Below are 27810 nucleotides of genomic sequence, written 5' to 3' on the forward strand. Positions count from 1 at the left end.
ATAAAATGCATTTCTTAGATCTGTTCACTTTAGATATTAGTTTAATATGTTTAATGCAATTATTTTTAATATACTGTAATACCCAATTAATAAAAGTTAGCAATTTTGTTCTGGTCAGAAATCATGACATCAATCATAGCCATTTCATTTGACTGAATCACAGTACATTCACTTTATTCTATTACATAAAAACAAAACCTGAAAAAGTTGCTTTTGTATTGTTATAATACAATACAATAAACTTCTTGTGTTCTTATCACGGTTAATATTGTTATACACAGTATAAATGTGTCTTGATTCAAGAGAATATATAGCTGCCATTATATTTTATTAAGGGGATCATCATGGGGGTCCTGAGCATCAAAAAGTTTGAAAACCCCTGCTCTACTGGAGCACTATTGTCACATGTGTATGTGACCGCCAACAGAGGTGCTGCCAATTAGGAGTTTCTTAAATCATGCTTTTATGAAGTTCCTATTCAGTTAGGACACTGCCTCTAAGGTTGCCATGTAGACAAAAGCAAGCACTTTGCTTTAGGTAACGTCATGGCAGAGTGGGATGTTCCGTGGTTGAATGTGGGACATACCGAGGAGGAGTTTTCTTTGTAACGGAAGGCCAGATGATAAGCAGCGAACACCAGTGGGGGAAGAGTGTGTCGAATTCTCTGGTTCCCCCCAGCGCCAAAGTGTTTCCTGGCAGTGTTTAAAATCTGTGGGAGGCACGAAAGAGAGTAGATGAATCGATTTGAATAATTCATTAAGCAGCAAGATGATCTCAACAACTGATTGAATGCAGAATGAAACCACTTTCACTGGGAGCTAATTAGACTAGTTCTGGCTGATGTCAAACAATCATGACATTGTCATTCATTTGCTTATGATGTTCCATCAAGGGGATTATATCTCGTTAGCATCCAGCACTGGTGAAATGATCAAAGAAACATGCTGTACTTTTTCCACAAATAAGGAGTACTTGACAGCAGTGCATTTTTATAGACTTCTTTGAATAGAGTCTAACAATGCCCTTCTCTGTCATATGATGAAAGGAGTGAGTAAAAGAGGAAAGACCGCGTACCAGATACTGCTGGTCAGGGTCGTCTGAATGCAGCAGATGAATGAAGCGGCCCACTAAACTCTGTTCCTCTGCAAAGTCCTCTGGGTCAGGATCCTCAGCAGGCTGATCTGGCTGGTCCTGGATCAGCGTAGACACCAGGCTCAGGATTGCATCAACCTGCAAGGAAAGAGCCATGAGATTATGCCTGAAAAAAACAAAGGGTGGCTTACACACCTAAAGTGACTTGGGAATTTGGAGAGAGATCTGAATTGAGGTTATACAATTTAAGCAAGTCTTTGGAGAGTTTGTTTTTCGATTTTTAAAATACTTTCTTCTCTCCATCTTAAATGTGCAAAGATAAGTAAGCTACTGACCCTGTAAAGGGCAAACACTTAGTGCACTTTAAGTTTGATTTAAGTCAGACTAAAGGAATAATTTGTCTTTTTTTTAAATGTCATGTAAATGCTGTAGTCTGACTGAAGTCATACCACTCTCAATTCTGAACAGACCTGGATAATTTAATCATAGCTTGGCTTCATCCAGTCATTTTGTTTTGTATTTTTTGCAATTTTGAGTTCTAAATCTGTTTCTAAAAACTGACTACATAACCATTTGAATCCATGCTCTCTTTTCAACTGCTCAGCAAACAAGTCGATGAAAATATGTTGCTTTTTTGGCACAGACCTCAGAAAACGCCAGAGCAGCTCCAACATTCTCCAACACAGGAATATCAATATATTACTACCTCGGTACTATGGTCAGACCTGTCTGAGTCATAGCTGACCTTTCCTTCAGGAGTCACAGATTATAGGGAGAATAAACAAAGCACCTTTGAAAAGGTAGAGAAAGGCAGGCGGAGAAAACCCCTGGGCTAGAATGAAACGGCATTTAAAGCCAAAAGCAATCAAAAACCTCTCCAGTGCTCTAAACCCACGGTGCACAGCGTAATAACAAATGAGGAAACCGAGAATAAACCACCTGAACCTGTCAGACACTTACTATTAGAGGAGCAAATGACTCAAATATCGGTTACATATTCATATTCTCAAAAAGAACATACAAACATTAGCAAGTTTGCGAACCCTTAAGAATTTCCTGTTTATCTGCATAAATTTGACCAACATTAAAACTTTCTATCAGAAGATCCTTTCCACTTATTTATTGACTAAATAAACGTGACATAACTTTACTGGAGTGCCGAATAGCAGAGTTTGTGCAAACATATTCTTGTTGCTTTGATCAAATGCTTTCTTCACTATTTCATCATTGCTGTCATTTTTGTTGCGTGTTTATCTTAATAAAAGAAAATCGAGCAGCGCATAATATTTTCATATTCATCTAAACACCGCTCTCAGTAGTATGGGTGGCGTCGGGATGTTCGCTAACAGTATAACGCTGCTCACATATTTCAAACATTATGTGATGGGAGTATCACATTAAGAGTAAATATCTTTGTTGGAGAAGTATATAATAAAGTATCATCTGTTAATTTAAAGGTGCAGTACGTAAGATTGACAGCTAGCGGATTGAAATGGGCACTGCAGTTCAAATTCATAATATTGGAGAGGGCAGTTTCCCCTGCCCCCTTCCTGCTCGGACTCGACGCCCAGATTGAGGACAAGCAACAGGAGCGAGCGCAATTGACAACTGAAGTCGAGGAGACGCAAGTTGATGAGTTGATTTATCCGTGTTTTAATATGCTCCGGTTCATAGAGATTTTTAGAAGGGTGCCGAGGCTTTTTAGGTCGGGCAGAATCTGCGATCTCTGACCTAGTTTGTTTGCTGGCTTCCATGACTGCAATACGCTGTGTCTTCCAGCAACTGGCAAAAACCGGGGTGTTGAAATATTATTGGGTAAATTGTCAGTGGGCGGGATCATACGGACCAAAAACAAAAACAGACATTCCGGCACAGAACGCACATTTCAAAGTAAAATATCTGGCTGTAGCATTGTTTTTCAGAGAAACAAATATATGAACTTAGCATGTTTCCTAAATCTGATAAAAATCAGATGTGAGCTTAGCAGCCCTGCCCTATTGAAAGAACAAGAAGATATAAGAAAGGATCTTCTCTATCAAACTCTGGTCTGCACCATACAGTTGTGAGGTCAGCCATGGCTTGGTCATTTGTATTTCTGATCTTATTAATGCTTACCAAGCTGGAAAAGTTTTATAGTTGCGAAGAAACAGAAGTAGCGACAGATCTTTTCTTCCATATTGTGACACGCATCTGAGTGTAACAGAGTATCGAAAAGAAAAACATTTAGGGAGGGGACCTGGTTCTATGCATCGGTTGTTGATTGGATTTTGAAATGTGGCCGTTGCACTCAAAAGTATAGATTGCAGTGCCGGAGTTTAAGCGGACTAAACGATTGGAGGAGTCCTGCATATGTCACCAGAGAGAAGCATGTCGTTTTCACCACCAGGTCGTTATGATATTTTGATTAAACATTACAAGGTCGAAATATTTTTCAAAATGAAACATTCACAGATTATACTTCACAATAAGATCTAAAACATGCATTTAGAAAATAGACAGGATGAGTTTTCATTTCATACCTACGTTAAAAGCTATTTGTAAAAAAGTTTGGGTGCACTATAAGTGTAAATGGATGAAAATTCGAGTAACTTTAACCACTGTTACTCTAAAAAAAATCAAAATCAAGACACATAATACTCAAGGAGGTCAATATTATCTATTCATCTGGATATCATCTGAGGATCGACAGGCCGCTCTCGCTTGGTAAGGTTAGTGTTCATGAGTCCAACATCAGACAAACACTGAACAAGAACAGGGTGCAGTGCATGGAAGGACGCCACTGCTATCCAAAAGGAACACTGCTGCCTGCCTGATGTTTGGCAAAGACAATGTGGATGAGCCAAAATACTTATTTTTGGTTTAAATGAGAAGAGTTAAATTTGGCAAAAACTAAACACAACATTAACCCAATAGAAATGTTCACTACTATTGAAAACTTTTGGGTCAGTACATTGGCGTCGGAAGAAAAAAAAAAGTGGGTGGGTCCTCCCCCAGAAAAATGTTACTGGAGTAAATACCATTTCATTCTGGTGCCTTTTAATTAAGTAAACTAAACTCCACTTAACGTCGGGCGGTTCTTTGCCTCCACGTCGTGCATTAAATGCACAGCTATCCGTGGATTATCCCCTTAATACGGTAATTTGCCAGCAATGACAACTTAAAGCTGTTATTGATGTTTGCAACGCAATATTTGACTGGAAAGGTACAACGGGCGGTTACTTTCGTCAGTTGCGGCTCGTTGAGAAATATAATGTAGCGATTCAGCGGAAATGGAGTTTAATTTATTAATTTTAATAAAAAAAAATATAGTTATTTTAATTCCTCAAGTGGAATGGATTTGACTGACGGCGCTCTGAAAAGCGAACAGACAAATGCGCTGAATTAGAGACGGTAAAAGTGAGTGGGTATAATATCATTGATCTTAAAAAGTGGGTTTTCCCCCAAGAAATTATTATTTGTATTCATCAAGAATGCATTCAATTTACCAAAAGTGACAGTAAAGACATTTACAATGTTACAAACTATGTCTATTTTCAAATAAGCTGCTGTTTAAAAAAATAAAAATTCTATTCATCAAAGTATCCTGAAAACCATGTATCATGGTTTCCACTAAAATAATGAGCAGCACAACTACTGCAGTTTTCAACATTGATAATAATACAAAATGTTTCTTGAGCAGCAAATCAGCATAATGATTTCTGAAGGATCATTGCCCTGAAGACTGGAGTAATGATGCTGAAAATTCAGCTTTGTATCACAGAAATATATTACATTAAAAAAGATATAAAAATAAAATATAAAAATAAAATTTTAATACAATTTCACAATATTAATGTTTTTACTGTGTTTTTGATCAAGTAAATGCTGTCTTGGTGAGCATGAGACTTCTTTTAAAAATCTTACAGACCCCAAACGTCTGTACGGCAGTGCAAGTCGATGTAATTTAAGATAAAAACATTCTTAGCAGGGCTCACAAACTTTCTATTACCACTGTACAGGGATTTTGTTTGAAACATGCAAAAACATCAGCTTGACAGCCAACAACCACAACTGCCAAAAGTATTGAATGTGATATAAACCTGATCTTGGGCCACTATGGTGGTGTTGTAGTCCAGAATGTTGCTCAGCACGTAGCAGCTCATGCTTTTGCGTGATTCATAATCGAAGTACTCGAAGAGTGGTGGGAAGTGCTTGAGCTGGAGTACAGTGAGGATGTTGTTGTACGTGTCCACGGGGATCTTTAGGAGCCTGGTCAGCTCTTTAGACACCGCGCTGCTGGTGGCAATGCTGCACAGAAAGACACGAAGACATCCAACATTAACTCACAGAAGCAGGTACAATGATGTAGCAACGATTGACCTTACTACTGTGGTCATCTGTATTTTGAAAGGCAGGAAAGGCAGGCCAAAAAAAAACATAGCTAGGCCTTTGTATAACCAAGGCAACATAGTATAGCTACCGGTATGTGCCAAAATGACACCAAGATGTTGAAGAGGGCGAAACAATTCATCCTTATAAATAAATACAGCATTTACAAAACTTAATTAGTAAGATTTCAGGTATGACATTACAAATGTGGAACATTATTACCACAACATATCAAAGATATCTGCTGAAGTGGCAGCTGGTCACAAATACCAGCCCTTAACATGATTGACCTGAGCTGGGGGATTGCAAACAGTGAGTCATCATGTCTATGTGGCTTCCCATCCACCCTCAAAATTGCTGGGTATCTGAAAAGATTTTGGACGTCAGCAAAAAAAAAAGGCATTTGCCCAAGTTATTTTTAACATATTACAAAGACAGCAAAGAAACATTTTATAGCAACATTTAAATGTAATATCTGCACGTTCTTTGATCAAGGTGCTTTAACTGCTGTCCATGATATTTTAGGAAAAAACCCTGAAGTGCTCACTATAATACTGTGTTATTGTATTCTATTAATATTCTTCAAAAACCCTAATATTAAACATCTGCAATTATTTCTGCCTGAAAAACAGTGCACAGACCCTATTCAATATTTATTATGTATTGTGATGCAATTTACAGTCAATATGACAAATACATTTAAGAAAAAAAATTTCAGGTAGGCTACAGTAGACCTATAGAGTGGTGCAGGGGTGACGTAAATTTGTAGGCCAAAACGCAGAAGCGAGTTAGCACTTCCGGTTCCATCGTCTCAAAGTCAATGGGTTTTTGGTTAAATGGCTGAAATAAGGTCTGTGATGAACAAGCTCAAGATACTTTCACGTTTTATTCTACGACATAAAATACATCAGTATTACCCCACTTATTTTTATAACTCTTTCCCCGCCATCGACGGAAATTTCCGGCTTTCCGTGTTTTCACTGTTATATGATAAGGGGCACTATTACACATCTCGTGAACGAGTACTGAATCTCCTGATTAAAACACATCCGAAAAAGATGGCAAAAAAAAGCGATCTCATATGCATATGTAAAATAACGCGATCATCAACAATAAACAGCATATAAATCAAAACTGCCTTATGTTACTGAATGAAATCTCGACCCAGGACGAGCTATAGGACTGTGAAGCATTAGGGGTGTTGATGAACTATCTTATCTTTCTTCCGATCATTCGAAGATTCTTTCTGAATCTGATCTGGATGTAGTCTTTTTGTGACAAAAACATGATTTTTTTCAGGTTTTTGCTCAAAATGTTGCTTTATTTATGAAATTTACATTGATAAAGTGTTGATTAAAAAAGAATGCATGAATCTAGAATAAAAGATTTTTTTCGTTTAAAATCAGAGGGTCTGTTCTTTCTTTTGTATGTTCAGTATGTTCAGATATTCATTAAAAAAATTAAATTGTGAAAATGGTCAAAAACGCTGGCAGAGGCAGGCAACTTTAAAAAAAAAAAACCGTTGGCGGGGAAAGAGTTAATCTGTTATGAGTCTAAAAAAGGCGGTTGCTAACAAGTGGCTAAATGGGACTACGAAGGCTGTTGACGACATTAAATGCCATCACGCCGAACAGGTGAACTCCGCTTTTACAGCATTGTTATGCGTATAACGTGCTCTTATAAACTATTCTAACTCAAACTTTCTGGGAAAATGCTTTTTAGATAAAAACTGAGAGAGTTGTCGGAAGCTTAGTGTAGGTGACGCTGAAGTTGTGGGACCGTGGTGCATTTCGTTTATAGCCTTCCTTTAGTTTTTTACTTCTGGCGACTGCATTTAGGCTTCAAAATTCATAAAAGTTGTGTTCATCTGTGATAATAATCTTGATGGACAAAATGTGTAATCTTAACTTTTGTTGATCACAGAGCTTGTTTTTTGCGATAACCCAAATACCTATGGGGAAATCCTATTGGGTGTTTGTCGAGGGAATCAGTGTGATGCTAACTGCTGGTTGGCCTGCGAAGTGATGTCATACCTGCACCACTTAAGAGTAGCATTAAGAAATTAAATAAATGTTTAAAAAAGCATTGCATTGTCTTCACTCTATAAATTAATTTACACAGATTCTTAATAAATAGATTATAAAGCAAGCACAATAATCCGTGAAAGAGAACTGAATTCGCAATATCATACTGTCTGAAAGACAGCTTTCTGTGCGCACGCTTCAGATCTGAGCCTGGCAGTGCGAGTAGTGCTTTGAGCTCTTTTTCGAGGCTTACTGATAACTCAAACACATCCCACGCTTTATTTTCTCATGCACTGGGCATGTATATTATACTCCCTGCAGGGAATGGAAGCAGAGCTCTGCACACACATGTGCCAGACATTGACACAAATTATGAATTACGGCTCTTATTAAGAATGCTGTCAAGTACCGGTACTGATAAAACGTGAAAACGTACAATTTTTAATAGCAGGGTATCGTAATACCATTCTAGTGCCGGTATATCGTGCAACACTAACACTGTTCTTTCACTAACGCAAGAGAAAATGGGTGAATAATTATTTATCCTATGGAAATCCACTGGAATAAAATGGATTTATTTTATGATTGATAGTATTATTATTATTATTATTATTATATTGATGTTAGTATTGATAGAATCAAGAGATGGCTTGGATTTAATGGTCAAAATGTAATCTAGATAAAAACACTAACCAAAAATGACATTGCAATATTTTCAATTGGTCCTATCTTCCTTGCATATATTTATTCATTTATTACCACCAACACAGTGACTATGTGCAGGGAAGCAACAACTGAAATATAAATAAAGGATCAGCATAATTAGGTCTTATAGGCATGTCCCCAAGTAAGTTCCTTAGATGCAAAATGGGACTAAATACAGAAATCGAGCACTACAATCATCCAGCAACACACTAGCTGTGGTAAAGAGAGTGGGTGTTACTTGGACCATGTGCTGATCTGCCAAATGGTGCGAGAAAAACAGTGTAACTAATACTCACTGTTCCAGGTTGAGTTTGTTGAAAATCTCCACAGTACTTTCCAACACTTTATCCACATAGTCCACACGCTCAGGATAGCACTTCATGGCCAGATTGATGAGAGACACTTGGAGTGAAACGACATCTTCAGATGGCATGTCCTGACGAGACTGATGGGGAAAAAATTAAAGATGGCAACATTAAACATTTATATTTGAGCTAGTGATTTTAATAAATGACTCAATATTTTAATAAAGCCAAAGCATACCTGTATGACAGTTGCCACTTGCTGTGAGAAGATATCAAACAGCTTTATTTCAGCAGGGATTCCAGGCCCATCTTCTCTGTGAGCAAACAAGGCCAACCTGTGGGATGAGGCAACAATAAAATAAGACACTATATATGGGTGTTTGTAAAGTTCAGCCATGCTAAAATGTATGAATTTCTTTGCATTGTATAACAAACCAAGTGGCATTTACTTGAAAGAACAGATCATGTATGTCAATAATAGGCATCTGTCAGAGCTTAACAGTGAATGAGTGGAAAAATACCTGTCAATAAGAGCAATGATGATGTTCTTGACGTTCACATTTTGGTGCAGCTCGGCACAGGAGCGAAGGAAAGGGTTCAATGTCTGCAGGTGGAACTCATCTGGAAAAACCTGCAGAAAAATAAAGTGCAGACAAAATTGTGAGTGCATTAAATTTGACATGCCTGCAGCTACTACTTGAAAACGAGGAGAGCATGTTCAAAGACAGACTCCCTCAGTCAAGTACAACATGATGATGAGTGATTGTGTGGTATTTCTGTACCTGTATGATGCACTCCATGAGGTATTCCTGTGCTAGAGGGTCTCTACAGTTCACCACCTGCTCCAAGATCCCAGACAGCACGATCTGTGTGGAGACGACACATATTCACTGTATGCCAAGTTAGTGCTGCCAAACTCTTTTGCAAACAAGATAACTGCAAATCACAGCACAAGTCTACAAATTTCTGCCTACAGTATACAGCATTATTACAATTTTTAATTTTAATTTCACCAAGCTGATTGCTCACTAAAGATCCATACAGTCATCATGTTTTCAGTCCATTTCAAGATTAATTTAGATGTGAAAAAGTGGTGATATCTGAGTTGTTTACGCTTTAATTAGTCTTCCCATCATTTTGATCATTCGAGCGGCGGGATTTATCGCACAAACTAATAATATCCAATCATAGAGCGATGGAGGCATTGCCTCTTCTCAAGTGACTTTCCCTCACTCGTCCTCAATTACCCCCCACCAAACCCACCACTTGCTTTAGGGGGTCTTATAAATCTCAAAGGGCTCAAGGGAGGCAAGAGATACGCGGACTCCTGCTTTAACTTTACATTCTGGTGTCGCTGTTGGACAGTGATACTTTAGAAAAACTAGTGATTTATACACTTATACACTTGTTTATACACAATATTTACATTGTTTTATTTTTCTAAAATGGATTATTTTCTCATCCAATTTTTTGAGGAGGCACTGCCTCTCTTGCCTCCTTGGAGGAAACGGCCCTGCCATACACTACTATTCAAAGTTTGGGTTTGCTATTGGTCTTGTGCACAGCACGGCATACACAAATTGGTCGAGCCACATGATTTTTGTCAAAGAGCCACATGTGGCTCGCAAGCCATAGATTCCCAACCATCCATTTAAGAGAAATATGAACCAGCTACATGAGTCTGTGAGCCATTAGCTATAAGTATGAAGGTGAAATACAGAATTTTAATTTAGCCACATCACTGAAAAATGTAAAATTTTCATTATAAATTTTCATTATAAATAAAAAATGTAATTTACTTCTGATTAAATAGCTTTAAGTACATCTAACAAGCTGCTTTGCACACACAGTGTGATGCATATGTATGGGTGCTTGAATTAAAAAATCAAATGAGACCAAATTGAGTCCATCACGTTGTTAATTCATGAACGTGAACATCGAGTGCTTTAACAAACAGCTTTCAAAAGATGCTGTAACCTCTTCACGCAGTTGTCATGCCATCAATGGCTCTTTTCCCCAGTGATTATGCTAAGTGCTAGATTGAGGTTCCCAGTGTTTGCCACAAATAAACAGGTAATCAAGATTAAATCTAATTTCGATGCACCCTTTTAACCCTTTAAATGAGCCCTATGGGTTTTTTTATAGAAAGATCATAAATCTGCACTGGAGGACTGAAAATGAAACACACCTGTTTGTACTTTTCCACATTGACGCCTTCCAGCTGGCTCAGTCGGACCAGATTAGTCCCTACAAGGATACGCAGCTCTTGCCTCTCCTTCTCTCTCTTTTCTCGGTCCCTACTGTGTCCCTGATGCTGCATCCGCACCCACAGTTTATTCATCTCGGCAAAATTCAGCAGGACAAAGTCAATGGAGTCATTAATGTCTCCGGTCATCTCTTCCCTAAATCAAACAGGAAACCACATTGGGTTAGTCATTCAATCCTTAGCAGATAATGAGATTTTCTAGTGATTCATTTAGTCAAAAGCTGTCTAAGTGCTCCGTAAGCACTGACTGTGGGAAAATAAGCCTTTTCTAGCAATGGATTAAATTGTAACATAGCACTTGGGATTATACTACGGTATCATTTAAATTGCTCAGTGGGAGTCACAACACTCAGGGGTACTTGAGGTGCAATCACAGCCATTAGATACGGAGTGTCGTACTCAGCCTGCTCTCCATCATCAGGCAGGATGTTGCGGGTGCACTGCAACAGGTAGTTCCTGAGGAACAAGCCTCGGAGTGGATGCTGCACTCCACGACACATTTCCACCAGGTCCTTCAGTATGTCTTTGCGGGATTGTGGGAAAGAACGAACGTACACCACTCCAACAGTTATCAACAGGTACCTGGGAAGTAAGACAGAGGGATTGGGCAATAAGTTAATGGGCAATATGAATCACTGACCACAAAAAGTAGATAAAAAAAAAACAGATAACAACGGTACTATATGCAGCATTTATCAGAACAGTCTTTTGCAACACAAGCGATGTAAAATGAAATAAGACATCTGCCAAGCTCCACAGTAACAAGCACACACACACCTGTTTTTGAGGGTCTGACTGAATTCAGATGATTTAAGCATGATTTAATCAGATGATTTATTTAGCTATACTTTGGTATTTGAATTCTGTCTGTGCAGAGTAATTACCATTTGGATGTAGTACGTTTGTAATAGTACCAGCATGTTTAGAGGAAATACAAATTCATTTAATACAAATTTAAAAATCTAAGTTAATACCACATCATTACATTCAGATGAACTGATCGAATGGTGATTAGGGCAGGGAAAGGTTTTCTTTTTAAATCCTGATACATTTTTAGGATTTCCTTTTGATGGCTTTCAATAGTCTCAGAAGGCTGATTTTAGCCATTAACAAACCGCAGCTGTTGCAAGGTCCGTTAAAACATTCAATGCAGGATATAAAATACAAAAAAATGCAGATAAAATGATAATTAATTACGCTTCTTACATAGAGTTTTTTGTTAAATTCCTTCACAGAACAATAATATTGAATTATATATAATTAACATGTAACAATACAAATGAACAAAAAAAGCTATATTTAATGAATCGCTTTTTTAATCTGTTCATTTATATGAGCAAACCTATTAAATAAGCCTATTATTCAGGCTTTCCAATGCTACATTTCAGAGGGTGAGCAATTTAGGCTGAACTGATTTGCTGGAATGAACGTGATTTTCAGACCTTTTAGAATGAACTGATTCCACCAGAATGAATGTCAGATTAGCAGAGAATGTTTGATTATCCCCATCAGCACACAAAAATTAAAAACACCCACTGAACCACTTGGATGGGCTACACTGTAAGTTGGACCCCCAATCCTGGTCTATAGCAACAGCAAAACAGAATCTGAATCAGAGCATTTACCGTGAAATGGCACACACAAGTGACAAAGTGCCACTGATGGCATGATGTAATTTACATACATTTAGCTCTGCCCATTTACCTCAGGGCCTAATTAACCTGGCAGAGGGCATCTGTCTTTACAGAAGATTCTTCTGTCCTTCATCAATGAATTCAAGACCCTATAAACATTTCAGACCTTTTCTGTTACCAACGTTTTTACAGCTTGGCTTTTTTGAAAAGATCCAGCAGGTTAAGAGACTTTAATTTAAGAGAGAGACCACTTCAATAGTGCAGTCCATATAGAAAGATAGCAAAGTGAAATAAGAGGAGGCAGAGAAGCACTGGATGCTGCTTAATAATAAGTTATAAACTAAATCACAATTCCTTTAATGAGAGGCGTGGGCAGAACTGATAGCGGGCACAATGCCATGAAAAGGCCGCAGTTGAGTCAGAACTGGAGTGCACATTTCACTGTACGTGAGTGTCAGCGACCTATGCTGCCTGAAATTATGCTGCCTATACCAATGATGGCCAACTCCTGATGACAGTTATTAAAAGACACACTCAGTGGAGCAACCCAGCAATCACTTTTCTATATAAAAAAAAATAAAAATCTAGTTAACTGTATAAACTCGGAGTTGTTATTTGGTAGAAATTGTTGGTGGCTGTACTTATGCTCTTGCTTTCAGTGTTAAGTTTGGTGACGTATAATATGTCAGTTTTCGTCAATTAAATTTTTTCACAAAAACGAGACGATAACAAACTAGTTTTTGATGAAAAAACTATAACAAAATCTATTGACTTTTTCATCAGCAAATAAGAATGAGATGAAAATGTTAGAGAGGGAAGATAGGAAGAGATTCAATCAGAATGAATGTGTTTTAGAGAGCAGGGCTCTACCGAGCAACTTAAAATTACGTACGACTGAAAAAAAATATTAAGGAACACCAGATTTCTTGAACGCAATGGCCAATCAGAGGTGTTTATATTAGTCAGAATCCACTCATCGCTCAACATTTTGAGTCCAGTGCTGAGTTCTGCACGATAGCGAATCCTCTCAATAAAACAAATGAAGTGTAGACATGATGTAAATCCATTGTGTAGTGTAGACAACTTCACTGATTATAACTAGTGCTGTCAAATCGATTAATCGCATCTAACATAGAAGTCTTTGTTTACATAATATATGTATACACTGCCATTCAAAATTTTGGGATCGGTAAGATTTTTAATGTTTTCAAAATAAGTCTCTTCTGCTCACCAAGGATGCATTTATTTCATTAAAAAAAGAAGAAAAACAGCAATATTGTGAAATATTATTACAATTTAAAATAACTGTTTTCTGTTTGAATATATTTTAAAATATGATATGTGATATAATCAAATAATAATAAAAAACTGTTATTTTAAATTAAGGTGCTCCTAAATTTTTGACCCTGTAGGGCGGTTAGGTGCGCATATATGAATGCAACATACTGATCTACCCGGTGGGTCAATAGCATACACTTGCTGCATGTCTTATAAAACATTTTTAAAAAAAGAAAAGAGAAGAACAGACATATGGATAAATTTCACATTTGATTTAAAGGAAAACAAGACCGTTTGTAAACTGTGTGGAACGACAATCTAATACAGGGCTTGACAATTAGGACTGCACTATGGCCCAGGACAGTTGAAGGAATTGACAAAAAGTTGATCATGCATTTGCACGCGTTTTACCAATTTACACAACAAATTAATACATTTCTGTAGGTAGTATTTCTTACCTAAATACTACTGTTAGACCAACATGACAAGCTTAAAGCAGGTAGTTCTGTTCTATAGTGTTTATTTGATTTGTTTCTTATTTACTGGCTGATAGATTTTAGTCGACTAAATAAAATCTAGATTTAATCTAATAAAATCGTAAGATATCAAGTCGACTAAAACTAGACTAAAACTAAAACAATTCAGATGCCAAAACTAAATCAAAATTTACTGTCAAAATGAACACTGGTTGCTTTTGCTTAAGCATTTTTTGTCTATGCGGTTTAAAATAGGCCTTTCTCTAAAGGTTTCTGTCGTTTCTTCAAACAGATGCACTCCACCAATCTGTTTCAGCACATACTTCCTCATTAAGATAAAGAGTCAATGAAGGAGCTTTCCATCTGTGCTCTCAGTCGCATCCTCATCTTATTTTTCTCTCTGCCATCCACATGCTCACATTCAAACAAAGCTAAATGTACTGCTCCAGTGCAGTTGTATTACAATAGTAAGCCATTTTTGTCTTAGAAACAATAATTATAACATATTAGTAATTTATTATTATTATAATTATTATTATTATATAATCCACCTCAGAGCCTGAGGAATCAAAGACAACAGAGATTCAATTGATTAAAAAAATATTTATAAGAAAAGTCTGATCAAAAGTAAATTACGTTATCTTTCTAAAACAGTATGAAATATCTATATTTTTCAAGGTATTGTATCAAAGTTAGACATTTCAGTACCATCATCAACACTACATCCTATTTTTTAAAACTAGATTAAATCTAAGACTGATTGAGCTGAGCGCATCCTTAATGGGTTTCCCCAATTACATGATGTCTTACAAGACAAGAGGCAGGCGCAATGTAAGCAATCCCACGTGGAGTCTTTAAACTACAGGACCACACGGCAAGATCACGCAATACAATATTTACACACTCATGAACATTTATTACATAATACCAGAAATATCAAAGGTTTAGAACACACCATTCACTCATTCATTTACAGTCTGTCCTCAGTTTAAACTTTTCAGTAAAAATGAGTAGCTTTTGGAAATATGTTATAATGGTGACTAAAATATTATAATACTATAACATTACGAGCAATTGTCCCTTCCTTTACACTGAATGAATCAGCATCCCATGCAAATCTAATCTTTAAGCTTTCTGTGCTATTAAGAAAGAACACAAATGTTGCCCAGGGCACGTTCGCTGTTAATGAAAATTGACGCTGCATAATTGAACGAATGAAGGGAGTCACGGTGTTAGATTAAGTATTGACTTGCTACTAACTCAACAAGTGAAGGCACTGATAAACAGCTGGTGGTACAATTGGGCAAGCTGAAAAGCAGCGAGTGTGGGAAAGAGAGAACAAGGGAGAATATGCGGGAGAAAATATTGAACAGCCGGTGCCTCATGACAAAGTGTACTCATTCAATTCTTAATAATTTCTTATCTCATTAAGATCACCAAATGGATTCAGATTGCTCTATTGGCAATTTTATTTTAGTTACATTGTTACAATGTGACTAAAATGGCAAAATCTTGAAAATGTTTTACAGTTACACTAACTGGGGAGATTTACTAACATACTCACAGTCTAGGGATGATGTTCCCTGCATACTGAACAAGCTCATAGAGGTCAGCCACCTTGCGGCCTTTGGCGAACTCATCTGTCAAATAGACCTCCAGGTAATGCAGCTCATCTGAGATGGCCATGTCTACAAGCACAATAATCAAATGAAACCTTGATAGATAACATGTAGTGTATAGCAGCTGTTAAGAAGAAATTACAAAACAGAACACCGTTCTTTAACACTCAAGAAAATTCTTACTGTTAAACTCAAGGGTGCAAATGTGGTCTGTTCAAATTAAGAACATAATGCAATGAAAAAAACATACAGAGTTCGTAGTAGCTCTTGGGAGAAAGCATAGAAGTCCTCAACTCCCCCAACATATTTGAGGCATGTTTCAGTGCATCCATCAGCTTGTTCTTGTCCTGGATGGAGGAATATAAATGCTCATAAACAGAGATTAAGGGCAAAGTTTTCACACTGCCATGAGAAACAGCCTATAAATAAAATCATGTTTTATTTTCCAATTTGTTCAAATCAAGAGACATCACACTGCTATGGCCTTGGGATGCAGGTTAGCAGCGTGTTGTAATCTTGCATGTACTTAACTCACCAGACAACGCTTCATTTGAAATGACTGAACCTTGACTGCCTGCACAGCTTCATCCAACAGCTTCTCCTGCTCATCCTGGGGCGACTGCTGTGTGGTCGGCTGGAATAAACAGGTGCAGTCAAACAATCAAACTAGGATGTGATGTCTCCTACCTTTAAATTATTAAAAATAGGTTTTGGCGGGGTTTTTTCCAACATAAAAATTTTAGCGTCTCTCCAGTCAAAAGCTTGGATGCAAAATTACTGTCTACATCTTAGAATATCTCATTATTAACTTTAATAGGTGCACCCAGTATTTTTTTGTTTTGTTTTGTCGTCCAGCTCATCTTTTTAAGAAAAAATTTTTTGCTTTCAAAACTACTTTCAAGCATTGGAACCTTTAGATCAAAAGTGTTTTAAGATCATGAAAAACAAATTCAGTTAAGTGCGTCTAAACTTTAGATGGAATACTATATTTACATAACCATTACATTTACATTTATGTTCAGAAGGTGAACGCATTGGGAAATATTATTACAATTTAAAATAACTATTTTCTATTTTAAAATGCAATTCATTTCTGTGATGGCAGAGCTGAATTTTCAATGTCACATGATGCTTCAGAAATCATTCCAATATGCTGATTTGGTGCTCAATGATCATGTCGGTCACACATTATATTAGGTGTCTTTAACTTTTATGTACTTGCATTTAAGAATAAATTGGTACAGTGTACTTATTGTGTTCATGTTGTATTCCAGAACCTGTTTGCTGCGGGATACGGGTAAGGTTTAAGGGTGGGTTAACAGTGTAATTATAGATGTAATTACAGAAATGTTTACAGCTATAATTACATGTAGGTATTTTTTTTAATTTTTTACGATGTCAAAACATGTGCACAATAAGATCATTGTATCAAATTATTAATACAAGTGTTACATTTCAGTTCAAGACACTTAATATAAAGTGTGACCAACATTTCTTATTATTATCAATGTTGAAAACGGTTGTGCTGCTTAATATTTCAGTGGAAACCGTGATGCATTTTTTTCAAGATTCTTTGAAAGATAGAAAGTTCAAAACAGCATTTAATTGAAATAGAAATATTTTGTAACATTATGCATGTCTTTCTTCAATGTCACTTTTGATCAATTTAATGTGTCTTTATTGAATGCTGAAACAAATCTTACTGTCCCACAACTTTCGAACAGTAGTGCAAGTATATATGTATAAAGGACATTTTCACTTATACACTATTGTTCTAAAGTTTAATTTCAAGTGCTGTAGCAGGTCATTTTAGGTGATTTTTAATCACATTCTAGCCTTGTATATTTCAATTAATTTGTCCTGCGGCATGACAAATGTATTTTTCACGGTACAAATATTCTAGAAATAGTCACAAAACCAGTCGCATAAAAGTGCATAATTGTAAATTAATTGAAATGAAAAATAATGTTTAAAAATGTAGTATGTGAATTATAACCATATAATCATATGCAGAACATTGCTGTTACTGTTTTAATTGTCATATGGCACATTTTTGCTAATAAAAGTTCAGAAAGTAACTGTATAACTTCAAGAATTGAAACAGTGACGCTATATTAATCTGTTGATGTGTCTAATAAATGTCTGTAAATGAAATTGCCATTGCATAAATAACTATAATTGAAGTGTCAGTGGCCTGCGGGCTGGGAATCAACAATCTACGGTCATCTCTCCATTTCCTTTTAAGCCCAAACGACCCATCGTTAGTGACAGTAACAAACGGTTACACTTGACATGAAGAGCAATTTTAAAAGAGTTATGATTAACAGTAAGCATAAGATATGATCTGGTTCGAACTGAATGAATGAACCCGTGACCAAATAGCATAAACTGAAGCTCATGTTATGCACACTAAATTCATTGCTATTATTCAAATATATGTAATGCGCATGCAAGAAAAAAGCTGTATATAAACGTATCTTAGATATCTGATTACAATAATAAAATAAAAATGCCTATATAAACATAACTGTAATGAAGTAACAAGGCTAATGCTAGTGGATTAGCAGTTCAAATTAGCCTATTTTGTTGAAAACCTGTGGATTGTAATGACAGCAAAACATGATGGCTGCAAGTTCACTACACCTGCAGGGCGAATGTTAAATCGCTGGTAGAATAAAACAAGACAGAAGAAATAAACGAGAATAATTAGGTGCATGTAACGTTAGGCCTCCGCATCTCAAACGCTAATGCTAACGGCTATCTTCACAGACGCTAAACAGCCAGTCAAGAGATATCAGTGCGTCTCTGGCACTATGACAGCTATAAACAACATAACGGAGCATACAAAGAATCCAGCAGACAGTCTATGCATACGATGATCCTAATATCTTACCATGATTATCAGATATGTTAGAGGAAACACTGGATGACCCCCCTGTGAGTGTGTCGTGTCATGTGACTGCTGTTCCTGCTGTTCCGCCTCATGATGACGAGCACTGCCCGCACACAACACAACAAGCCCTGAGACTGACAGCTGTGTTATTCATCTCTAAAGCTCCGCAGAAACAACATTAAGAAATAAAATACATTTATTTACTATAAAAATCAGTAGCTGGGTCGTGTCATTACTCAACTGAAGGAAATGTGTTACGAAAAAGTTTCTCAGAACAACATTAAATTTGCATTTAATATAGAAAAATATATTTTATACTTCTTTTAGACATATATGGTATCATTTGTCGAATAATTAAAACTAGTTAAATTTTAACAGTGTTTTACCCGAACGACGCTTTCCACGCCCATTTTCTTGATCCACCAATGGCCGGTCAGAACGTTTATTTCTAGTGTGACACGTGTTTGTTTTCCCGCGAAATCAGCCTGTCTCTTTGCGAAGTCTGGTGAAGGATTCTTCTGATAGTGGTGAGAGGATCGAACAACTTTACAAATGGATAAAGAGTTGTTTAGTAAGCTTGCTTCGAAGATCGGTATAACTGCTGTTAAAGTATTGAGGTAAGTGTTGCAATATATTAGCCACTCGCTTGTTTGGGGAAGACATTGGTTCAGTCAGAAGTGAACATGTCAGTAACGTTATAACAGCAGAACTAATTCGGATTCATTTTCAGCCAAGCAGAAGAGTACATGCGATTATCCCAGGTGAAATGTGTTGGACTGGGTTCTGTGACAGCCACCAGTAAGGCCCTTATTTGCCTTGAGTTGGCAGCGACTTCAATGAAATTTCCTGTAGACAAGGCAAGATCCTTTTCCCTTAATGTGTGTTGTGATGTGTAACACAAGCATGCACATATGATGTACAGACATGCATACATGCACACTTAAGTATGTTGTTATCTAATATGCATATGTGTGAGTATTGTTTCGCATTCTCACACATTTATTTGTCTATTCACTTTAATATTTACTAACACTGTCCAATAGTGGCCATGTATGCATCATAGGAAAATTGTTTCTCTTTTTTTTATATCTTTTTCCCCCCTGAAAGTCATTAAAATTACCACCAGTGTCATTCCGTCTCAAGTCATGTGTAGTAAAGTAGCTTTCTGCATGAAAATTATAATTATTATTAATGCTAATTATTATCTTAAAGAATTGGCCGATTCCTTCGTCTTGTCAAGATTATCTTGCTACAATTGTTCAATCTTAAATGCACACAAAAAATATTTAAACACTTTTTGCATTCTGTTTTCTTCATGTGTCACGGCTCATGTAATATTAAGAATTGCTCATCCACTGTATAACTTAAAAAAAATTTAAAAAAAAAAAGTGTATATATATATATATATTAGGTGTAGTCGTATTTTTTTTTAAATTGATAGTAATTTTGCACAATAAACATTGAATGGTTTACACAATATGCTGTACATATCTAACATGTATTATATACGTAAACATTTTTTCTTGCAATAAATGTACAAAAATAATATTCTTTCAAAATTCTGCCGGATAGGAGTATGCCATCAAACTATCTGGCCTGAGTCCTAAGGTTTACTCCAGCAATTTCAAGTCAATGGAGTGCATGCTGGGCCTGCAGTCAAGCCTGGGTCTCAGAGATCTTGCAGTGCAGTATGGGTGTTTAGAAGCAGTTAAAGTGGCCTCTCAGATCCTTGAACGGTGAGACTTCACATTGCATCAGTGCAATCAGCTTGATTCTGAATGGCTTGATTTAAACTGCAAGTATTTGTTTAAGGTATGAGACCAGTTTACCCGCAGCTCAGCAACAAGACCTTGACCTGTCTAAGCCTCTCTTTACCACAGCAGCTCTGTATGCAGCATGCAAGTGAGTATTTTAAAGCCCTGAAATCTGCTGTAATTACACATCATCACTGAGTCAAATAATGGATGCTTCAAAAATACTTGTTGATGGATGATTAGGTGTTTGACACTCACATTAGATATAAATATTGATGGGAGCTCCACTGTCTCTTGAAAACCTGATTAAGCTCTTCACAGTGTGGTCAAAGTACAGTGAGGCCATAAGTACTTTAAAATGAGGGCACAGGCGTAACTATCGGCAAGCAGGGTACGCGGTTGCTTATGGGCCCGGACCAATCAGGGGCCCGCGTGACTGGAAGATATTGATTGACAGCCCTATCGCATTTTACAATTTTTAGTCTGATCGCATTTTACTTTATCGTGAATTTATTTGAATAAATAATGACAACAACATATTTTACTGATCATTAAATACATGTTTGAAATGAACAATGATTGATTTTGGTGTAATTTGTTTCGAATTGGGACTGGGGAATCCCCGGGTCACAATTCGAATCCCGGATATGGTAAGTGAACATGCGTGTTGCGTGCAAAACAGTAAAAACGTTGAACTTGAGACAGACAATATCGAGATGGAGTCGTCGTCAAATTACAAACACAAAAGTGTAGTCATAGCAGTGAATAACAATGTGTTATGGTGCGCCGTCACCAGGGTTTTCTTTTTTTTTGTGGTGCGTGTAGGCTACTCCTGATTTTGTCAGTCATCTCATCTCTTAGGCTGCGTTTACACTTGGCATTAACATGCGAGATCGGATCATAATCCAATCAGGACATGGTGCGCTTACACCTGTCTACATTAAGTGGCTTCTGTATCTGGATAACAGATCAGATCTCGCATTCCCAAAAAAAAAAAAAAAGGATGGTGCAAAGTCGACCTGAAGTAATCCTGCATACGGGCCCGGTGTTGGCTTGTTACACCACTGAACGAGGGTATGAGAATTACATACAGATTAATTTGGAGCTGAATTTACATTTGGAAAGGTCAAATCTTGGATTGGCCATCACATGTTTGTACCTTGTCCTTAGAGCTAGGTTATCTGCATATTAGACTCTCTATGAAAGTGAGTGCTCACATAAGGAATCCAGCTGTACTGAGACTGTGTGACTGTTGGGTTATTGCTATCCAACCAAAATCTGTTACTGTACAATAATAAACTCAAGCTCCCAGATGGTTTAAAAGGATTTTATGCATGCCAACATGTCACAGAAATCTCTAAATCTAAACTGCACCTGATTTACATTTCATTATTGAAAATGGAAAAATAAATTGGTTCTGTCCTTCCTGTTTGAAGGTGCATGAAAATCAAAACTGACAGGAAATTAGCCTCTTCATCTGGAGCAAAGAAGGGCATCTTTGATCGGCTGTGCACACAGTTCCAGAAATGTGGACAGGAGATCTGCAGTAAGTGTGACTCCTCCTAACAAAAGCTTTTTAGAAAATGACATTGCCTAATTAAAGCGAATAGATGCTCAAAGACATTGATTGAAGATGCACAACTTTTAATCTTGTTTTTAATTATAAAAGTATTACTTCAAAGAGATTTGTCATGAAGAAAAAGACATTTCATTAGTTACCATGGCTACAGGCATACCACAATTAGACAATGTATATTTTTTGTGTAGTTGAACAAAGATCAGCATGTTTTTTATTCTCAAGTACATATTGTGAAATTAAGCAGACTGACTCACTCTAATATCTCTCTGTACCCTTAGAAGAGGCTTCATCTGTGGAGAAACCAGTCAAAACTGCTCAAAAGAGGCAGAAGTCGCTCACTGAAATGCTAGAAACGGCAGAAGATGGTAAGAAATTCACTCGCTTGTCACAATAACTAATAATGGCAAATTATTTCTACCCATCAGCTGCCATTATGTGCTGTGAATGATTATCAATGTAACCTTTTCTGTTCTTAAGCATGTCTTCAACCTGTGGAAATAAAATCATTTTCTTAGAGCAATGAGACTAATAATGAATACTTCTAGATGTAATATCTAATAAAAGACAGAACTTATCTTTCCTGTTTGATGATAATTTGATGTAATTGTCTTTGTTGTTTTTTTTGTTTTTTTTCCAGATGAGAAGATTGCAACATCTCCTAAGCAAGAGCGAGTTGAAAAGACAGAGGAGGAAGAGACACAAATTTATGAGGAGTGGAAAAGAAAAATCCTTGAAAATGCATTAAAAGCAAAGGCTGTAGATTCTTGAAGGTTTTAAGTTTCCCATTTATTTAATGATGGCTCTTCATAATGTCAACAGGACCTTTTGAGTTGGATTTAATACTCTACCAAGAGAAGTTGCCTGCCCCCCTCTGGCTTCTTGTGTGAAACTGTTTCATCCACATACAGACATTTCCAGAGGAATTGAGGCTCTTTTTTTATCTGTTTTATTTTATTGCCATTTGCCAGGTCAAAGATAGTTACTATTTTAGATATTGTGCAAAGACTTTCCAATTGTTGAATTTGTGTTGTTTAGTCTGACATGGTTTGGATGATTACGTATGGTGACAATATGACTTAATTTCTCAGTGTTCTGTGGTATTGGTTTGAATCACCTTAAAATCTCATTGGAGGTGTACAATGCATTCAATATCATCTAGATGTGATTTATCAATTTGTTTCAATAATACATGGCACATCTGCTTTGTTTGATTTTGATGTGAATAAAATGTGTATTCAAGACAGTTTAATTTTCTTGGTTTCTCATGTTTTTTAATGTCTTGATTAAACACTAATTTTCTACAGAGGCTATTTGTCACAATATTGTTAAAAAAATACCCAATACAATGATTTCTATACAAGCACACTCTATATGAACTATGATAGAGAAAACAGATCTGCCCTATAATTCTGTGCTAACTTCAGTGAACTTGTTTGTCAGTCACTATGACAAGAGCAAAACCACCTTTGTGCATGTATTTGTGGTTATGCTATTACCATAGAAATGTGTACAAATGCAATAAATTCATAGAAAGTAGTTTCAAGTCGCAATATTAACATTCAAATGTTCTTGAACAACCAGTGAAAATAAAATGAGAATTCTGAAAAATAAAAACAGACCATGCCAGTGTAGTCTCTTATTCAGATTTTGTTTCCGAAACTAATCAATGTGCTAAACAAAACATTTAGGATGACCACAGTGTTTATACATCAAATCTTCATGCCATGTTTTTTTTTTTTTTTTTACTAATATAAAATACTGAAACCATGAGTTGAGAACCAAAAACACTTTCTTTCAAATACTAGGATAAGGCAGTAGTGCCCAAGAAAAACACCTTCACAGAAGGGACAACAGCTTTTTCATGTGGTTCAAAAGCACACCCTGCCATCCATGCCGTACACTCCTGGTGTGAAAGCACGATGAAGTGGAAATTAAACGCAACAGTGATTCAAACAAGGTACATAAAAATACACTTTTTAACAAGATACTATTACACTGGCTATAAACAAGGCGAGAGCATATTAAACACTTTCTACAAAGCCATTCAACAAATTGAGACATGTTCATTTTCCAGTGTGTGACACTGTGATGTCCTCTCAAGCTACTGACACTGTCCTCCAGGTTAATAACTAATTTGGCACACTAACTGATCTGCTCTGCTGAAACCTCTTCAACCTGTTTGCTGCAGCGACTGCATAGAAATGTTTCTGTAAAAACAAAAAGAGTTAACATAAGAGCAGGATCATGCGTTATGCTGGTATGCGAACACCATATAAATCCATTTAAAAATCGAAAATGCGCCGACTAATGATTCCATACCTTCCACTGATGGTGAGCAGCAAGGTAACGCTGAAGCCTCAGTTGTGACTTGAGCCGAACTTTGTACATCTTGGCTTTGTCCTCCAGGTTATTTAGCCAGCTATGCTTCATGCATCCTGATGCGCTCAGACGGCTGCTGCCATAGAAACCACGCAAACACAGAAACATTAAGGTCTTAAAAACATCTGGCACACAAAGAAAAAATACAATTCAGGCCCTTCTGTGTAATGACTATGAATCATATATGGTTTTCAAGCCTTAGACAGAAATTTGTTTTGATCATTGATTGAGCACTTACAATTTATAAGAGATGTCAACAAACATTAGTAGGCCCAAGGTCACTTTATTACACATTTATATATAATATATATTTAAAGTTTATATTAAACTATATATAAACTTAAATATAGATTAAGTTTGACTAACTGTACTAACAACTGCTGGCCTTTCCCATCCCAATACTCACACTTGCAATCTTTGTACTTGACCACTTATTTATCTGCATTATTTCAAGTTTTCAAGTCGGCGTAAAGACTGCAAGTATGTGTAGAACTTTTGATCACTTGATGGGACACACTTGAAAAAAAGCATGTTTTTTAACAGAGCATTATATACACATTTTCAATACCTTGCACTTTAAAATAAACAGTATTTTATTTTAAACTTTGTCCCATCCCAATACTCACACTTGCAATCTTTTTACTTGACCACTCATTTACAGTGAGGAAAATAAGTATTTAAACACCCTGCTATTTTGCAAGTTCTCCCACTTGGAAATCATGGAGGGGTCTGAAATTGTCATCGTAGGTGCATGTCCACTGTGAGAGACATAATCTAAAAAAATAAATAAATCCAGAAATCACAATATATGATTTTTTAACTATTTATTTGTATGATACAGCTGCAAATAAGTATTTGAACACCTGTCTATCAGCTAGAATTCTGACCCTCAAAGACCTGTTAGTCTGCCTTTAAAATGTCCACCTCCACTCCATTTATTATCCTAAATTAGATGCACCTGTTTGAGGTCGTTAGCTGCATAAAGACACCTGTCCACCCCATACAATCAGTAAGAATCCAACTACTAACATGGCCAAGACCAAAGAGCTGTCCAAAGACACTAGAGACAAAATTGTACACCTCCACAAGGCTGGAAAGGGCTACGGGGAAATTGCCAAGCAGCTTGGTGAAAAAAGGTCCACTGTTGGAGCAATCATTAGAAAATGGAAGAAGCTAAACATGACTGTCAATCTCCCTCGGACTGGGGCTCCATGCAAGATCTCACCTCGTGGGGTCTCAATGATCCTAAGAAAGGTGAGAAATCAGCCCAGAACTACACGGGAGGAGCTGGTCAATAACCTGAAAAGAGCTGGGACCACCGTTTCCAAGGTTACTGTTGGTAATACACTAAGACGTCATGGTTTGAAATCATGCATGGCACGGAAGGTTCCCCTGCTTAAACCAGCACATGTCAAGGCCCTTCTTAAGTTTGCCAATGACCATTTGGATGATCCAGAGGAGTCATGGGAGAAAGTCATGTGGTCAGATGAGACCAAAATATAACTTTTTGGTCATAATTCCACTAAACGTGTTTGGAGGAAGAAGAATGATGAGTACCATCCCAAGAACACCATCCCTACTGTGAAGCATGGGGGTGGTAGCATCATGCTTTGGGGGTGTTTTTCTGCACATGGGACAGGGCGACTGCACTGTATTAAGGAGAGGATGACCGGGGCCATGTATTGCGAGATTTTGGGGAACAACCTCCTTCCCTCAGTTAGAGCATTGAAGATGGGTCGAGGCTGGGTCTTCCAACATGACAATGACCCGAAGCACACAGCCAGGATAACCAAGGAGTGGCTCTGTAAGAAGCATATCAAGGTTCTGGCGTGGCCTAGCCAGTCTCCAGACCTAAACCCAATAGAGAATCTTTGGAGGGAGCTCAAACTCCGTGTTTCTCAGCGACAGCCCAGAAACCTGACTGATCTAGAGAAGATCTGTGTGGAAGAGTGGGCCAAAATCCCTCCTGCAGTGTGTGCAAACCTGGTGAAAAACTACAGGAAACGTTTGACCTCTGTAATTGCAAACAAAGGCTACTGTACCAAATATTAACACTGATTTTCTCAGGTGTTCAAATACTTATTTGCAGCTGTATCATACAAATAAATAGTTAAAAAATCATACATTGTGATTTCTGGATTTTTTTTTTAGATTATGTCTCTCACAGTGGACATGCACCTACGATGACAATTTCAGACCCCTCCATGATTTCTAAGTGGGAGAACTTGCAAAATAGCAGGGTGTTCAAATACTTATTTTCCTCACTGTATCTGCATTATTTCCAAGTTTTCGAGTCGGCGTAAAGACTGCAAGTGTGTGTAGAACTTTTGATTACTTGACGTGACACACTTGTAAAAAAAGCATGTTTTTTATTTTTTGTTTTACAGAGCATTATTCACAAATTTAGATTTTCAATAATTTGCACTTTAAAATAAACAGTATTAATGATAGGGCACTGAACTTTTTCAGACCTGGGGCAGTCTTGCGTACTCTTGCGCGTAGTCTTGCGCAAGTGGGGGTATTGGGACGGAACCTGTGGTAAGGTTTGGCTAACTGTTCAAATGTTTGGCTAACCATGCTAACATCTGGCTAATTGTGCTAACGGAGACAAAAGGCAGACAATTTTGAGAAAAAGGAATAGATGGCACCCTGAAAATTACTGAAAGGAATGTTCTTAATTAAATAGGTCGACCTCCCCGAAAGACAGCGTAAGATTTGTTTGTGCCCAAGTGCATTTTTACCAGCAAGAAAGACGTAATCCAGCTGATTATACTACATTATCATCATGCATTTAATCCACTAGTTTTCATCGTCTGAAAGCATGAATGTTCAAGGGTGATATGAATCACATGGCATGTGTGTGTGTGGGGGGGCTGTGATGAGGTTATTAGACAACATTGTCACCACAGATAAAGAGAAGGGAGGAAGGCCAGGGTGGGTGTCATGCTGCGTCTAAATGCACCTTGTCAAAGTGCACTGAATCATCTCTTTTACTTCGTAGACTGTGGTAAGATGGTGGGCAAAAGACAATGCGCCCTCTCATGGCAACCTGCTGTGCCAGCCTGCTATTATCTCATGCCATGCCAGCTGAGCATTACAGCCCTTGTGTGGGAGAGGTTAGCTAAGACAGAGCAATGTGAGGGTGAGCTTCAAATGCTCTAAACTGCTCCAGGCCATGTTACATCACCGGCCAATTATATGTTATTTGTGCCCATTTTTGGAGTACAGCACTGCATTTTCAGAGGTTTCAGTTTCGATGTCAGGATGCATTAAGGGAACCTGCAGGTCAAAGTACAGGACAATGACTGAGAGATGGAAGAGAAGAGTGAGGCTCTTAAATCCACAAGAAAACAGATCAGAAAGGAGGAGAAATAATAGAAGAGAGGCTAGGCCTATATCGAATTATGTGGGATAGCCTAGAAAACATGACTTGCGGTA

General features: G+C 37.2%; 3 protein-coding genes across 4 annotated transcripts in view; 1 reads left to right on the forward strand and 2 right to left on the reverse strand.

The window, feature by feature from the left end:
- Positions 1 to 18791, reverse strand: part of vps35 (VPS35 retromer complex component) — a 29987-nt gene extending 11196 nt beyond the window's left edge. Inside the window, exons 1-13 of the mRNA XM_084109111.1 lie at positions 18661 to 18791; positions 16303 to 16401; positions 16018 to 16114; positions 15713 to 15836; positions 11160 to 11342; positions 10683 to 10896; positions 9277 to 9360; positions 9016 to 9125; positions 8733 to 8829; positions 8486 to 8634; positions 5172 to 5379; positions 1075 to 1230; positions 587 to 709 (exon numbers count right to left, since the gene is read on the reverse strand). Coding sequence (XP_083965237.1) covers positions 587 to 709; positions 1075 to 1230; positions 5172 to 5379; positions 8486 to 8634; positions 8733 to 8829; positions 9016 to 9125; positions 9277 to 9360; positions 10683 to 10896; positions 11160 to 11342; positions 15713 to 15836; positions 16018 to 16114; positions 16303 to 16401; positions 18661 to 18663 — 1647 coding nt within the window. The 5' untranslated portion in view covers positions 18664 to 18791. The remainder of the gene's footprint in view (positions 1 to 586; positions 710 to 1074; positions 1231 to 5171; positions 5380 to 8485; positions 8635 to 8732; positions 8830 to 9015; positions 9126 to 9276; positions 9361 to 10682; positions 10897 to 11159; positions 11343 to 15712; positions 15837 to 16017; positions 16115 to 16302; positions 16402 to 18660) is intronic.
- A 319-nt stretch (positions 18792 to 19110) lies between these two features.
- Positions 19111 to 23299, forward strand: orc6 (origin recognition complex, subunit 6). Its single transcript, XM_084109551.1, has 7 exons — positions 19111 to 19277; positions 19391 to 19517; positions 20233 to 20396; positions 20473 to 20562; positions 21851 to 21960; positions 22272 to 22358; positions 22631 to 23299. The coding sequence occupies exons 1-7, from the start codon at positions 19213 to 19215 to the stop codon at positions 22759 to 22761; spliced, it is 774 nt and encodes a 257-aa protein (XP_083965677.1). The 5' UTR covers positions 19111 to 19212; the 3' UTR covers positions 22762 to 23299.
- The window catches only part of mylk3 (myosin light chain kinase 3), a 33919-nt gene continuing 29058 nt past the window's right edge, over positions 22950 to 27810 (reverse strand). The window contains exons 12-13 of one of the 2 annotated variants that reach the window (XM_084109549.1): positions 24313 to 24448; positions 22950 to 24200 (exon numbers count right to left, since the gene is read on the reverse strand). In XM_084109549.1, coding sequence (XP_083965675.1) covers positions 24123 to 24200; positions 24313 to 24448 — 214 coding nt within the window. In that variant the 3' untranslated portion in view covers positions 22950 to 24122. The remainder of the gene's footprint in view (positions 24201 to 24312; positions 24449 to 27810) is intronic. The other variant, XM_084109550.1, reaches the window with a different exon arrangement.

This window comes from Abramis brama, assembly GCF_963993115.1.
Source record: "Abramis brama genome assembly, chromosome: 3".
Lineage (NCBI taxonomy): Eukaryota > Metazoa > Chordata > Actinopteri > Cypriniformes > Leuciscidae > Abramis > Abramis brama.